General features: G+C 41.0%; 1 protein-coding gene across 1 annotated transcript; it reads left to right on the plus strand.

Moving 5' to 3' along the window:
• The first annotated feature begins 893 nt into the window (after nucleotides 1-893).
• LOC142991994 (rho family-interacting cell polarization regulator 1-like) lies at nucleotides 894-13469 on the plus strand. Its single transcript, XM_076142237.1, has 24 exons — nucleotides 894-1370; nucleotides 4079-4202; nucleotides 4279-4413; nucleotides 4923-5001; nucleotides 5168-5191; nucleotides 5310-5363; nucleotides 5457-5606; nucleotides 5889-5952; nucleotides 6403-6446; nucleotides 6587-6712; nucleotides 6818-6966; nucleotides 7195-7327; nucleotides 7618-7743; nucleotides 7827-7978; nucleotides 8119-8653; nucleotides 8973-9109; nucleotides 9394-9514; nucleotides 9797-9932; nucleotides 10274-10435; nucleotides 10757-10915; nucleotides 10998-11194; nucleotides 11343-11426; nucleotides 11692-11782; nucleotides 12719-13469. Exons 1-24 carry the CDS (start codon nucleotides 1352-1354, stop codon nucleotides 12814-12816), a joined length of 3099 nt encoding a protein of 1032 aa, XP_075998352.1. The 5' UTR covers nucleotides 894-1351; the 3' UTR covers nucleotides 12817-13469.
• Nucleotides 13470-14093: the final 624 nt, after the last annotated feature.

Raw genomic sequence — 14093 nt, forward strand, 5'->3', positions numbered from 1 at the left:
AACTGAGGCGTTGGTCCTCACAGGCTTGAGCCGGGAGGCGAGTGAACGCAGAGAGCACGTGGGAGCCGTGGGCCAAAGCCATCAAGTCCAAGTGGGGTAGTAAAGGAAGGATCAGGAACCCCGCTGAGTCGATTCCTGGCCAGTGCGTTCTTTCACGGGTTAAGAAGAAAAGAACAATGAGGAATCAATTGCGGGGCCACAAAAGGATAACTAATAGATACAAGACAGTGTGACAGAAATCAATCAACAGAGAAAACAGGTAAGGACAGAGTAGACAGGGGAGGAAATGGTGCCACCAAGTGATCAAAAAAGAGAAACACAACTCAAGAGGAAGCAACACCAGCAGCCGTGACAGTTTAACTGCCATCGCACTTCCCTTTTCGACTTCACCAACCCCTTTCAAGGAGAATGTCCTTCCTACATTTAACACTCCAAAGATCCATGTAACGTAATGCCTGAAATCTCAACATACTGTACACTGTCATGTCTGCCATGAGATGAGTACAAAAGTGATTTAGAATTAGCAATAGATTTAAATTTGTAACATTCCCGATGTTGGGGTAAGCAGCACTAAGCAGCACATTATCAACTATGTGACACTGGTGGGTTTGCTTATGTGCACATTTTCCTGTAAACATCATATTTATTAATTGTAATATCCTTGAAATGGAGCTAATTGTGGAAAATCCCTTTTCACTGAAATAACCTGGGTTACGTCCAGCACATCCTGTGTCTGCATGGATATCCTCATGGGTGAGCTCCTCTTGGAAACTCTAAAGGTGTGAATGGGAGTGTGAGTGTGTTTTTCGGTTTCAGTATGTGTCAGCACTGTGATAGACTGGCAATGACGTCGAGGGTATATGGAAGTATTGAGAGGCCACAATCTGTGTGTGTTGGTGTGCGTGTGTGTGTGTGTGTGTGTGTGTGTGTGTGTGTGTGTGTGTGTGTGTGTGTGTGGGTGGGTGGGTGTGTGTGAAACAATATGTACAATAATGAGAAGGCAGGGCAGGAAACAGCAGTGATGTCAGCACGGAAGAAGAGGAGGACCACCGTCCGTGCCTTTTCCTTTTCCACATTGTCCTCCTCCCTTCCTCCTCTTATCAGACTTGTAAAAAAGAAAGGGAGGACTTAACTAGAATAGGTGAAATGGAAAACGAGCGTAGAGAAGATAGAAATATCTCAGGAAAAAAGACAGCAGCTTTTTCTCCCATCACAAATACATGAAGAGAAACATGTTAAGAGAGAGCAAGAGAGAAAGGAAAGCAACCCATCGGGAAGTGTGTGGATAGAGAGTTCTGCTGGATTTGTGTGGATCTATTCACAAAAAAAGACTTTAACCACAGCAGCTACCATGCACAATGGATATGGAGGTATGGAAGAGTTTCTTGTCTCTATAATCATTACACTGTTTGTGTTTATCAGGCTGTTTAACAGCTTTGTAACCCTTATTTAAGATTGTGACTTTACAGGGCACTTCTGTACGATACTATACAATCAGAACTAAAACACAACTATGAACATTAAGAAATCTTCTCTATGCATTAGTTGAAGTCATGTCTCATTTGTTTCACTGGTTTACACAACATACCATAATCTGATTTGATGGAATTTCCTCTCTGGACACACATACTTTAAGTCTGGGAAAGCTTTCTTTTCTATTTACATAAGTTGTTCATTAATGATTAATCTTCAGACAACTATGTTGGGTCAGTTCACCTTTGCATTCCACAGGTTGCGAATGGCTTATAACCAGAGGGAGGGAAATTTGTTGTGGGCTTGAATAGTGGTTTGGCCCTTAAAGTTAGTTATCATTTTAGTTATTAACAAAGTACGTTTGTAGTTAACAGTATTTAATTCCTATTAAGTTTAGCTCTAAGAAGATAAGCACATATAATGGAAAAAATGTAGGAAATGTTGGGGAGAACTTTCTGAGATATTCCCTCTCCTCCAACACCCAGGTGGACAATGGAAGCCAAAGATATGGAAGCAGACAAATTATAAATAAATAAGGTTGCTATAAATACACAGCTTGAGTCCTTTCTCAGCTAGAGATCTCCATGATTATTCCCAGTACCCTACCCCACCCATATGACAGGCTTAGAAATCTACAACCAACACGGCATCAAACAAGTGAGCAACACAATCGTGTGACTGGAACATCCAGCGTTTTCTTCCAGGAAGCACAGAGTAGCATAGTTCACTGCAAAGCTGCTGAGTGTTGGTGGCCCCACCCACTCAGCAGGATGTTATTCCCTCCACTGTTTCCTATTCGCAAAGCAATTGCATGTGGGGGTAGATATATAGAATAAACTGTTATACTGCAGTCCTTGCATATTTACACTAAAAAAAATCATCAAAGTAGAAATAGTTTTTCAGTATACCAAGATTGAGGGAGAGGGTTACTGGCGAGAGCTTCCCCGCAATGTTTCAATAGGAGCAGCAGATATAATCAGGGATGAGGGCAGGACATAGGATTAGGGCCGTGGCCATTTTGATTCTATAAAAAAAAGAGTTGCAGAAGAGGGATCGGATGAGTGCAGGATAGTGGACCATCAGGAAAGGGATCTCACATGACCAAGACAGGAGCCTCATGGACTATTTACAAAGGGCAGCTGACTTATACTTGGAGTTAGGTTCGAAAGAGCTCAGGTAAATATACATTTTAACAAAGGAATTATGTAGATAATGTATATGTATATGTATAGATATATGATAATATCAAATAAATATTGCGAATGATACGTCCAATGTAATCATTTTTAAATTGTTTGGGAAATTAGCAGATTTAAATTGAATATATAATAATTTGGTTGTAGTCGTAAGAGTCTCAGAGTAAGTGACTCATCCATTAACTGTTGCAACTATCCCCAGTCTCCCCTACTGTCTGTGCGTTGGCTCAGACATATTGGATATTGAGTCTGTTTGTACAGATTCATTTCATCATTAACATACATCCTTGTACATAACTTTGTACATCATATTGAAATTGTTCAAAGACAATAGTCTTTCATTCCATAGATCTAGTGATTGTAAAAATTATCTGTTTTTGATGTAATTGTACTCATTTCCACACAGTGTTTTTTCAGGGGTGTCCATAAAGAGTTACATTTTTGTGTTAGGGGTGTTTGTGTGTACATTTTACAGTCAAAGTTAAATTCAACTTGCTACTGTTTGTTTCAATTTCTCTTGTTTCGAAGAGAAAGAAGTAGAAACACACACAGACACACACACACACACACACACACACATACACGCACACACACACACGTCCAACTTAAGCCCTCAGGATGATCTCCTTTTGTTGAATTTCTGGTCAGGAAAAACAGTTCCATCTGACTTCCTTTGGCTTGAGCAAAGGCTTTTGAGCTGTTTGAAGAAACAGGAAACAGGACTCTGGATTAGGCAGCAGTAGGAAACACTGAGTCCGTGGTTCTGAATGCATCAGCATCACAGAAACAGCTGGCAGCTAAAATGAGTGCAAAAAAGCACAGAGACAATGAAAATATATTAGATTGACGTCCATCTTAGTTAATGGTGAACCACGTCCACAGTGTGTGATTTGATCTGAGGTATTAGCAAGTGAAATGTTTGAAAACAGATAAATTAATTAGACCCCGTCCGACTTAGTCTCAAGTGTCACACTGAATGAAATAAGTCACATTCAATGTAAACTGCACATAGGAACAACAAACAGTGATTGATGGCCTTCTTCCTGCTAGAGTCAGGCTGAAGAGTTCCGTCCTGGTGATATGTAAGATAAAGATAACATAAGATAAGATAAAACCTTTATTATCCCGAGGAAAATTGCTGTGCAGTGGAATATTGAACGAGAGATTCATCTCTAGTGCAAAGAAATGTGCAAGAATATATGCAAGATAAGAGGTAAGCACAATAAGGGCTACAAAGTACATACAAGGGGTACAAAGGGGTACAAAGGTGCAAATGTGCAACTGTCTGGTTTAAAATTATTTAAACAAATCGAAAATGCCTGCAAAAGTAAGTGTTCATATATATGTTTGTTCATATACACATGCTCATATGTCTGTCTGATATATAGTTGTTGTTTCTTTCTGTACAGGGAGTCCGTCCCGCACTGTGTCCACCATGTCTCTCTCGGTTCGCCCAATCAGGCGTCTCACCTCCAGATCCATCACAAGGAGCCAGAGTTTCACTGGATTCAACATCTCTGACACCCCAAACCGGTAAACACACTCAAAGGACCACGTGCTGACTGAAAACAAAACTGAAAACAAAACTGACCCAGTATTGCTGTTGCAGAAACCTATCAGTGTTCAGCAATCCAGGTCTCAGAAGGAAGCCCAGCAGACTATTAACTATGTCCACCCCACCACCGAAAGTCCCTCATCCTGAACGATTGGACGAGGTCTACAAGGCTCTGAAGAAAGGCCTTGGGTGAGTACACACAAATATGGGTGTATGAACACATGATAGAAATAAGTCTGGAAATAAAGCTATTTTATACTTTTATAAGAATGTTTGTAACACTGTTTGTATTATTATTAAATCAAGGCCTAATTATCTCATTGTTGGTTTCAATTGACAGTGACAGTGTCCGAGTTTGAAAAACATGTCAGAATTTTCCTATTCCGCTTGAAAGACTAGCTTGAAATATAGGCTGTAGGTGCTGTGAGGAGGAAGATGAGAAGACTTTCATTATGAGGATTCATAGGGTTTCTCCGCAGCTGGTTAGCTGAACTTTTGCTAACAAAGCCGAATGACATAACTTTATTCCATTGTCCCATTTCCTGCATCTGCTCAAAGAAAACAAAAATGTCCTCTACTGTTTTCCACCATCGCTGCCCCCCTTATAACAGATTCAGATTTTTGTTCCACACAAGAAATGACGTACTTGTGTTTGTGTGTGTGTGTGTGTGTGTGTGTGTGTGTGTGTGTGTTCTCAGGTCTTATCTGCAGATACATCAGGTGGACTTGGACTGCCTTGGTAGACAGACAAAAGAATCAAAGAGGAATTCACGGCTGGTATGCCTTTAAATGTGACACTTTGCAGGGTTTGCACAGTCCTGAAAATCTTGGGCAAGGCATGGAATTTGATCATGTGTTTTCCAGGCCTGGACATGTTTTGGCTGATTTTGAAAGACTGATGTGCTGTCAGAGGTAGTAATGGTGTTGATGTTTCTCTCCACAGGGTTTCCTGTATGAACTGGACAAGGTGAGTTCACATAGAACACGTTCAATCTGTCTGTTTGTTCATATTCAGTGGGAGTAGATCCTCTGATCTATACTGAATGCAGTTCAATTTATTGTGATTCTGTGTTTCCCTCTGACAGCAAGTCAAAGTCAATGAGAGGTTCATACGGCGACTAGAGTTCCACCTCAGCAAGGTAAGAAAGGGATTACTGTCAAACAATATCCTGTCACATCAACATGAAACACATTGGGCTAATTCTTACTTAACTTGTTGCTCCTTTGCGCAGACTGAGGAGCTGTATGAAGCCTACTGCCTCCAAAGGAGACTGAAGGATGGAGCCAACAAGATGGTGATGGCATACACTGCCTCTTCGGGCAGCAAGGAGGCCAGAGAGAGTTTAGCAGAAGCCAACAAGGGATACAAAGAGTACACAGAGGTAATAAGGGAGTGGGGGTTTAGGTAAATTGTTGAGCAGAAGTACTGTATGTCTAGTAAAAAAATGGAGGTGTAGTGGATCTGATGCTGTGTTGTGCAGACGGCTTTTTAAAGCACAGGAGGCTTATCAACATTGTATTTGGCTTGCACAGTAGTGGACTCTTACAGAAACAAGGCGCTCAATTTAAATAGATTATGAAAGAGCAAAACAATTGCAAAGAACCTTTCTGTCTGTCTGACCCATTTGTTATAACTGAAACGGCTCTGCATTATTTATACCTAGAATATGTGTGTCTTGGAGAACCAGCTGGAGAGCCAACTAGGGGAGTTCCACATTAAGATGAAAGGTAAGAATGAAAAGAATTATGGTTAGATCACTTGTGCATCTTCAGTCTTCCTTCCTTTGTTTCATTTCTTTTCTTTTCTCTCTTGTTTCTTTCTGTATTCTTTCCTTCTTGAATTTCCAACGCTGTACATTAGTTTGACAACTTTAACAAGGGTCTCTCAGCAGAAATGAATGTGTGTACTGCATGCGGGGCAATGACACTGAATACACTGCATAACAACAGCAGGGGACATTGCAGTTATACTATATGTTAAAATAATTGTCTTCCAATTGTTCTCTGCAAAAGTTAACCTATGAGTTTGGTAAAGCAAGTCGATCATAGACATTTACTTCAGATAATACATTATCATTGGTTGATGTATTGCGATTTAAATTATTGTGGAGCTGATATTTCAGTATAGCATTGTTGGTGGTTTCTAAAAGATGCTTTTGTTTTTGTGTCTATTTTCAGGTCTGGCTGGATTTGCTCGACTTTGTGCTGGAGACCAGTACGAGGTCATTCTTTTTGCTCTTTTTTGTTGTGTTTCACTTTGATTTCAGTTTCAGTTTCTGCCATCTTCTGCCATTACAATGTAGTTTCTATGCACAGCTGTACTGACATGCAGAAGGGAGAGTGATGGAGTGTGTTTGTTTAGATCTTTTTGAAATATGGACGGCAGCGGTGGAAGCTCAGAGGCAGGATAGAGATCAATGCCAAGCAGGTTTGGGATAGTGAAGATATGGTGTTCCTGCCTCACATCAACGAGTACCTCTTTGTCAAGGTGAGTCTTCTTTTCCTGTTCATCTCTTTAATTGGCTTAAATATGTTTGATTCATTTTAAATATACTTAAGGCAAAAACAAAATGATTTTTCTGTGGTCTCCTAGGTGACAGAGCTGAAGAGTTTAGCTAATCATGTGGTCGTCGGAAATGTATGTTGTGAGACAAAGGACTTGTTTGCTGCACTGCCCCAGACTGTTGCTGTGGATGTTAATGACCTTGGAACCATTAAGCTAAGCCTAGAGGTCACTTGGAAGTGAGTCCTGTCAATCATATTTGACTACGTTGACTGTCGTTTCCTTTTAATTTTTCAAATTTTTTTTTTGACAGTAATGTTCATGACAATCATGTTGAGTGCAAGAATACAACAAATATTTGGGAAGTTAGGGTCAGGAAAATACTTTAAGTCTCTTTACGAAATATTACCTGAGAAAAATGTTGGTTCCTTTAGCTTTCATCTTTCTCCACCCTCTTTCTCTTGTAGTCCATTTGATAAAGATGAGCATGTATCAATGGTCAGCACTGTCACCAAACCTCCAATGGTTAGTAAGAGATTCTCAACAATCTTCAACCACAGTCCACCCGGCACCCCATCACTGCGTGAACAAGCCTTCTATGTGAGTTGTTAAGTATTCTGTCAGCCAATCATTGATTCATGTAAGGTTTGATGTGTTTCTATGTTTCTAAATACTAATCCTGGAAAATTATAGTTCAGTCAAAACTGAAGCAGCCCTTCAAATTAGAGGCAAAAACTCTCTCAAGCTTTTACAACCAAGTCCAGTTGCCTGAGAAGTAGCCTTCCTTGGATCACCTTAGAAAGTTATTGACTAAACACGTTTGCCTTTATAATAACTCCCTCTAATGTTCAACATAATGTTTTTTTTTGTGAATATTTTGTGTATTTTAGAACATGCTCCGACTTCATGAGGAGTTAGACAATGGAACAGTATGGTCTAATTCCTCTGAATCTTCTGATGAGTCCTCCAGTCCTCAGCTGTCTGCAGGAGGACAACACAATTCCACTCATCACAAGGTAACTCTATGGCTTCTTTAGTATATACACAGTATTTACACTCTATTTACACACAAAACACATGTCCCTTTCTGGCTCTCCAGGTAGCAGTGGTATCACCAGTGCTCCAGTCAGGAACAGCAGGGACGTCCTACCTGCAGCCTGATCCTGCTGCCTCTACTCCAAACACCACACAAAACCTTAGCTCTGCCAGTGTGGCTCTGCACATTACTAAAGACGAGGGACAAAGTAAAAGGTATATTTGGGTTGAAACCACTTTCATTGTCATATATTGATTCTGAACCATATTGTGTTCTACCTTTACATAAAGCATCGGCTTTCAATTCTTGGAATGTGCAATGTGCTTTGATTAAATATCGTTTCATTGATTTGCAGGGACGAAAGGAATGTGCCAGTCACTACAGTGTCAAAAGTTGAGCAGCAGACAAGCAGCTATGCCTTGTGCACCCCTTCATGCTCCCTGAGTGACATTAGTGAAATCATTGCGGATGACATCATCAACACAGACAGGTCTCCCTGCCAATTGGAGGCGATCTCAATTAATGACAATGAAAAGGGGACGCCCCAAAAGACTACAAGAGCACCCAGCTCGCTTTGCAGCAGCGTTTCACCAGGGATTGATGTGTCAGTTGAACACAAAGAAGAAGAAAATGGAAATGAGAGTACTGAGCTTTATGAAGTAGTGGACCTCAACTCTCCCGCACAAATCAACACACACCTACCTGAAGAAACTAACACTGAGACATATGTTGCGCATCTGGTGTCTGTGGAAGATGAGACTCAGTGCGTGGACACTGGGTTAGGAGAAGCTCTGGGAGCCCTTGTCTCTTCCCTGGATGATTACAGAGGACAGTTCTCTCAGGTACAGCTACTGGAGGAAGAGCTGAGGCTGCTGCAAGTTACACTGAAGGTGAGGATAATGCTTGTGTGAGCAATCAAAGAACAGATCTTTTTTTATAGGCAAAACATCTGATTGGACATTTTGGTAAATATAATGTTAAAGCAAGTTCATAATAATTACCTCAGGTTAGTAGCAATAGATTTGTCAGCGATTCTGGTAGAAATAAGATCAAACTCTGTCTCGGACCACAATCTTTTTAGAGGAGCAATAGATTCCAGAGTAATTTACACTGTCCGTCAACTTATGCAACGAGACCTCATTATGGTCAACAGTACTAAGGCCCCCCCCCCCTCTCTCTCTCCCTCACTCTCTCCCTGTGTGTGTATAGGGAGTTAAGCACAGCTGTTCGCCCAGCATGGACAGCCTTAATGTGGAAATGGCCCTGGGCAGCTTTGACTTCCTAAACATCTCAGATTGGGAGGAGGAAGAGGAAGAGAAGGGAGAGAAGCGAAGTAGAAATGACAGGTTGGTCGCAGAACCTTTGGTAATACAGGCAGTCCCCAGGAATAAAAGTTCTTCCTTTTTTTCTTATTAAGGTAAGGTAACATTAAGGTTTTCGTGGGGTTTTTTTGCTTTGAGAAATTGAGTGTGGTATTGGGCTATAGAGATAAACTTGATGCTTTGTAGTATGTACTCTGTGTACTCTGCCATGCTTTAGAGGGTTTATATACATATTGGTATCATCCTTCTCATACTAATTGACTCTGACAACAGCATCAATATTCACAGTAACTCATTTTTGCATGCAGATCCGTGAACGATGCAGGTTGGGCCAGCCTTTCATTGCCCACATCTCCCCTCACAACAGGCAACAGCTGTTTAGACCGCTCCCTGGTGGAACACCTGAAGAGCTGCACCTCACAGTTGCAGGTAAGAACCTTTAGTTCCTTATAGGTTGTCTCATTTCAAGGACCACACACTTGGAAGGGTGAACCCATTGAAGACCATTGGTCAAGATTTACTGAGCTGCATGTTTTCATTTGTGTGTGGGTATTAACTAAAACTGATTATGTAAATGGTTACAGCCGCCACAAGTTCATTTGAATGCACTGCTGCTATATCAGATACTTCTTGCTGCGTCTGCAAGAACAGATATAATATAATTTTGTGAAAGCTAAATAAAGTGATATGTTTGTTTGTTTGTTTCTCTAGCGGGTGGGCATGTTTGGTCCTCTGCGATGTGGAGAGATTTATGCATTAGACAGGCTGCTGAGAGAGGCTAGAGTTCTCAAAATCATACGACACATCTCCAAGGACAACCGAGGACGACTCACACAGGTTGCTGAAGGTCAGCTATCTGTCTACTTCCCTCCCTGTCTGTCTTTGTCACCATTCCAGTCCATCATTGGAGACAGACTCACGGTCTGGCTTAACTTGTCTCACTCCTGGACATAAATGGAATATATGATTTGTAAGAGTAACCAAAGCTGTGTACTGAAAATTAAGAGAAAATGGCCTCAATGATGCAGGTTTGCTTTACTTTGTGTTTTCCAATTTAGGATTGGATTCCACTTGGATTGGATTGAATATGTGTCCAATATTTTAAACCTGTTCCAATGCCAAGTGGAGGATAATGAAAGGCCTCCTACCTTTCTCTAATCGTTCCATCTTGTCTGTCCTCAATCACAGTTATACCTCAGCTGGACCAATGCCAAGGTGCTGTGTCGCTTTGGCAGAAGTGTGTGGATGACGGTGACATATTTAGTGTGTCTGCTGAGACCTTTGTGGCTACGCTGGAAAGGATCTACTCTACTACACTACCTGAGAGGACTGCCAACATGGCTGATACAGGTACAGAAAGATGTGTGTGTGCTGGAAAATAGCATCCCTCATCAGTAAACAACATGTGGTGAACTGAAAGTGACCTTGGATTGTCTAGCTGTTGTTTTAGAAGGTGACTGGACGGATGACTGATGCTAAGCCAGTAATTATAAAAAATGAAAATCAACTCATTGCATATGAAGGCAAATGAAATGTGTAAATGCTTGTGTGACTAAAGGTTCAGCGGCTCACTTATGTCCCTACTGGATGTTTCTCTGCTTCAAAAAAAGACATATTTTAGTGTATGTTTAGCTGCAAGTGTGTGCCACATTAACATTTGCATTTCTCCAGTGTTCTTGTTCCTGGTTGAACGAGTGGTTGATCAGCGGTTACCACGACGATGCAGCAACAGAGACAAAGTGATGGTGACAGTATTCCAGCTGTGGAATTACGTGGAGGCAAATGGGATCAGCAACATGAACACACACATCACCGAGCTGGCATTTGAGGGTATAACAAAATCTTGAACTTGTACGCAGATACATTGCTTGACACTGATAATGATTATAATTATCTCCATTCATTCTGTCAGTATGGTTTGTTCAGAGCTTGGCATCAGGTGACCAGGAAGTGATAGTGCATACACTGCGGCGATCACCAGACTGCAGCTTAAAGAGAGAAGGAGTTCATGCAGTGGCCAAATTACTGAAAGACCCACGAGGCAAAGTGTCCGCCTCAGCTAGTTCGTTGCTGCGAAGCCTGGCCAGCCAGCCGAAACACAGAGAGAGGGTGAGAGAGCAGTGTGTGTGTGTGTGTCTGTGTGGGCCAAACAGTCTCGTGACCAAATGTCTCAACATAAAACACAACAGTGGGTCAGGATTACCTGTGGATGAAGATTATCCAGTACAGAGTAAACATGTTGCACTTCTCCCTGCAGGCCCTGGTGAGCTGTCTGGAGCTGCTTGAGGATGAAAATGTGGACACCAGAGTGTGTGGATGTAAAGCCTTAGCTTGTCTCAAGGTACACACACATTACACTGCAGCTTGTGTCTCTATTTACTGTAGGTAGGATTACTTTAACACTACATATTGTAACATAACATGCAACTTTCCTGTCTTGACTTGCTAAGACCTAAGACTTGCAAAATGACTTTGTTCCACCTGATGATGAACAGTATGTCTTTTATTAATATTATTATTGCTAGGGTGAGTGATCGTACCATTGGATCAGGAAGAATCCCAGTGTTAACTAACTAACTGTGTTATCCTGCTGTCCTCTCTTTCAGGCCAAAGAAAGCATTGACCAACTAGTGTATCTTTGTCAGACGGACAAGGTTGAAGTTCGGGATGCTGCCAAACAAGCCCTACTGGTGCTGGGTAATATTCTTTCCCTCTAGTTTTATAGCTATAGAATGTTTTCTAATTTTAGAATGAACGGAAATCAGTTGTTGGATGATAGATGGATGCACACCATAGCTATATTCACATCCTAAGTGTCCCAGTTGAATTGATTTGAGTCCATGTAACACAGATCAGATTTGCTTCTGTGCAGGGTGAACAAAGCATTCACTCATTTCATTTCCTCATATCTCTTTCACACGTGGTACTAGTGCTGAGTCATATGTGACCTCTTGGTATGTGTCAGTTGTGAGAACACTCAGATTGCAATTTATATGTTTTTGTCACTTCTCTGCACAGGTGCACAAATCACTGTCATTCAGTGTCAGCACCTCACAGGCCAGTCAAAATATAGAAGTACATGAAGGACAGTACAACAGCAACAGAGAGAGTTAGATATATGGAGAGGCTTCCATTCAAGCTGATCAGGGGGAATCACATTGCTACCCTGCAGTTTAACATGAAATTGGATTGGGCAAGTGGGTCCCATTATTTGACACAAGATAATTTGACTTCATTATTTGTATTAGTTCTTTGTTGTTTGTTTCTGTTGAATTTGTGCGTGTAGCCTTTTAGTGCAGAGCTACGTTCCCATCAGAGACACAGGTCACTGGTTACAATCATCAATTTGAGCAATCAAGACAAAAAGATCCAATCTGATTAAAATTGGAATTGATCATTGATGCCTGGAATGTGAATATAGTGCATGTCTGCTCACCCAAAGCACCCGCAGACACAAATTGCCTGACTTGAGACTAGTTTACAACCTTACTTTGACCTCCAATTAGTCACAGAATATTTCTGTTGCATTGTCTGTCATTTGAACATACCAGAGCGTGAATGAAAGAACATTAATCCATTCCTCCTTTAATTTAGTCATTACTTTTGTTGTCCTTTCATTTATATGTGGAGTAGGTGAGGAAGGGAAGATGGCCCACCAACGTGCGGAGACTTCTCAGGACAGCATATCAAGACTGTTCGCACCTGGAAGCATGGCCAGCACTGCATTCTAACACACACACACACACACACACAACAAAACAATCATCTAACGCAGCACTGAAGTTCTATCAGTGTTTTGCATGAAATGTGTGTGACATACACCATAATTACTACATACTGTCCTTACAATACTACCTATTGTGATATTCTCCAATACCATTACGCTAACAAGGTGATTCTCAACATTTTGCTACCAAGTTGCACCTCACAACAAACCAGAACATATCAGTACCATTGCAACAAAACCACAGAGAAACCACCTAGAAGCTACACAGATTGTACACTGGATGAGTGATTATTACTGTGACTAAGTTTCAATTGTTTTGACTGAATGAAGAAATTTGCACTCCATCTTCTTCGCCACTGGAGGGCGCTCCAAACACCACTGGCAGTACACAGTCCAGTTTGAGCATCACTCCACTATGGTCCCCTCTGTCTGTCGAAGAGGGAGCACTCATTTCTTTCCATGTTAATGTGCCATCCCTGTTTATTTCCCTGTTTGTCTCACAGTAATTTTCTACTGACCAATGTTTTGTTGTGAATCCACTGGAATACGGTTCGTAATCATTGTGGAAGAGATGAGAAAATGGGTTTGAGTTCTGAGATTATGTGTATGACATCACAAGTCTAACATTTCATACGCTATAATGCTCTTTCATACCTTTTACCTTACAAAAGTAATATTATTGGGCAAAAGCAATCATTTACTGCTGTACTGGTGTGTCTATACAGTATATAAAAGGAACTGGAATTCTAATGTTTTGTTCAGGCGTTGAGGTGTGTGTGGAGTGATCACAGAAAGAGCCGATTCCATCTTAGGAGTTTGATGATTGAGTTGTGTTCAGTCTGCCTATTTAGCTGGATTTAACAGATTATTGCAGTAGCACAGAAGCTGCAGTGTCACTGTAGTTATTTGGAGTTGATGATTTCTATCTGCTATCTGCAATCTGCTGCTACACTGAACTTCTGAACCAATAAAGCATCTCAGTATGAAGTGCTTACAGTAGTGTGAGGTGCAGTGACACACAGACACACTTCGTTGTTAAATAATGAGTAAGTGAATCAGCGGGGGACAAAGTTACAACATATATTTTTCAAATGTCAAATGTCCTCCTTTCCTCATAGATATTTACTGGTATTTATCTTGCCTGCTGTCAAAGATATATAAATAATTAAAATGTGTTTATAATCCATTGTGTGGTCTTGTTTTTGTTATTTCAAGTTTGGAGTTCAATATCTTAAAGTTATGTTAGCTGTCAGGTTAGGCCTATGAAACCCTGATTCATGT

This window comes from Genypterus blacodes, unplaced genomic scaffold, assembly GCF_046128005.1.
Source record: "Genypterus blacodes isolate CSIRO-AG114 ecotype Tasmania unplaced genomic scaffold, CSIRO-AGI_Gbla_v1 ptg000021l_1, whole genome shotgun sequence".
Taxonomy (NCBI): Eukaryota; Metazoa; Chordata; class Actinopteri; order Ophidiiformes; family Ophidiidae; genus Genypterus; species Genypterus blacodes.

Bases quoted from the DNA above. Each gene is read 5' to 3' on its own strand.
- LOC142991994 (XM_076142237.1), top strand. The intron at 6,967-7,194 runs GTGAGTCCTGTC...TTTCTCTTGTAG, and splicing joins AGCCTAGAGGTCACTTGGAA to TCCATTTGATAAAGATGAGC. The intron at 9,110-9,393 runs GTTGGTCGCAGA...TTTTGCATGCAG, and splicing joins AAGCGAAGTAGAAATGACAG to ATCCGTGAACGATGCAGGTT.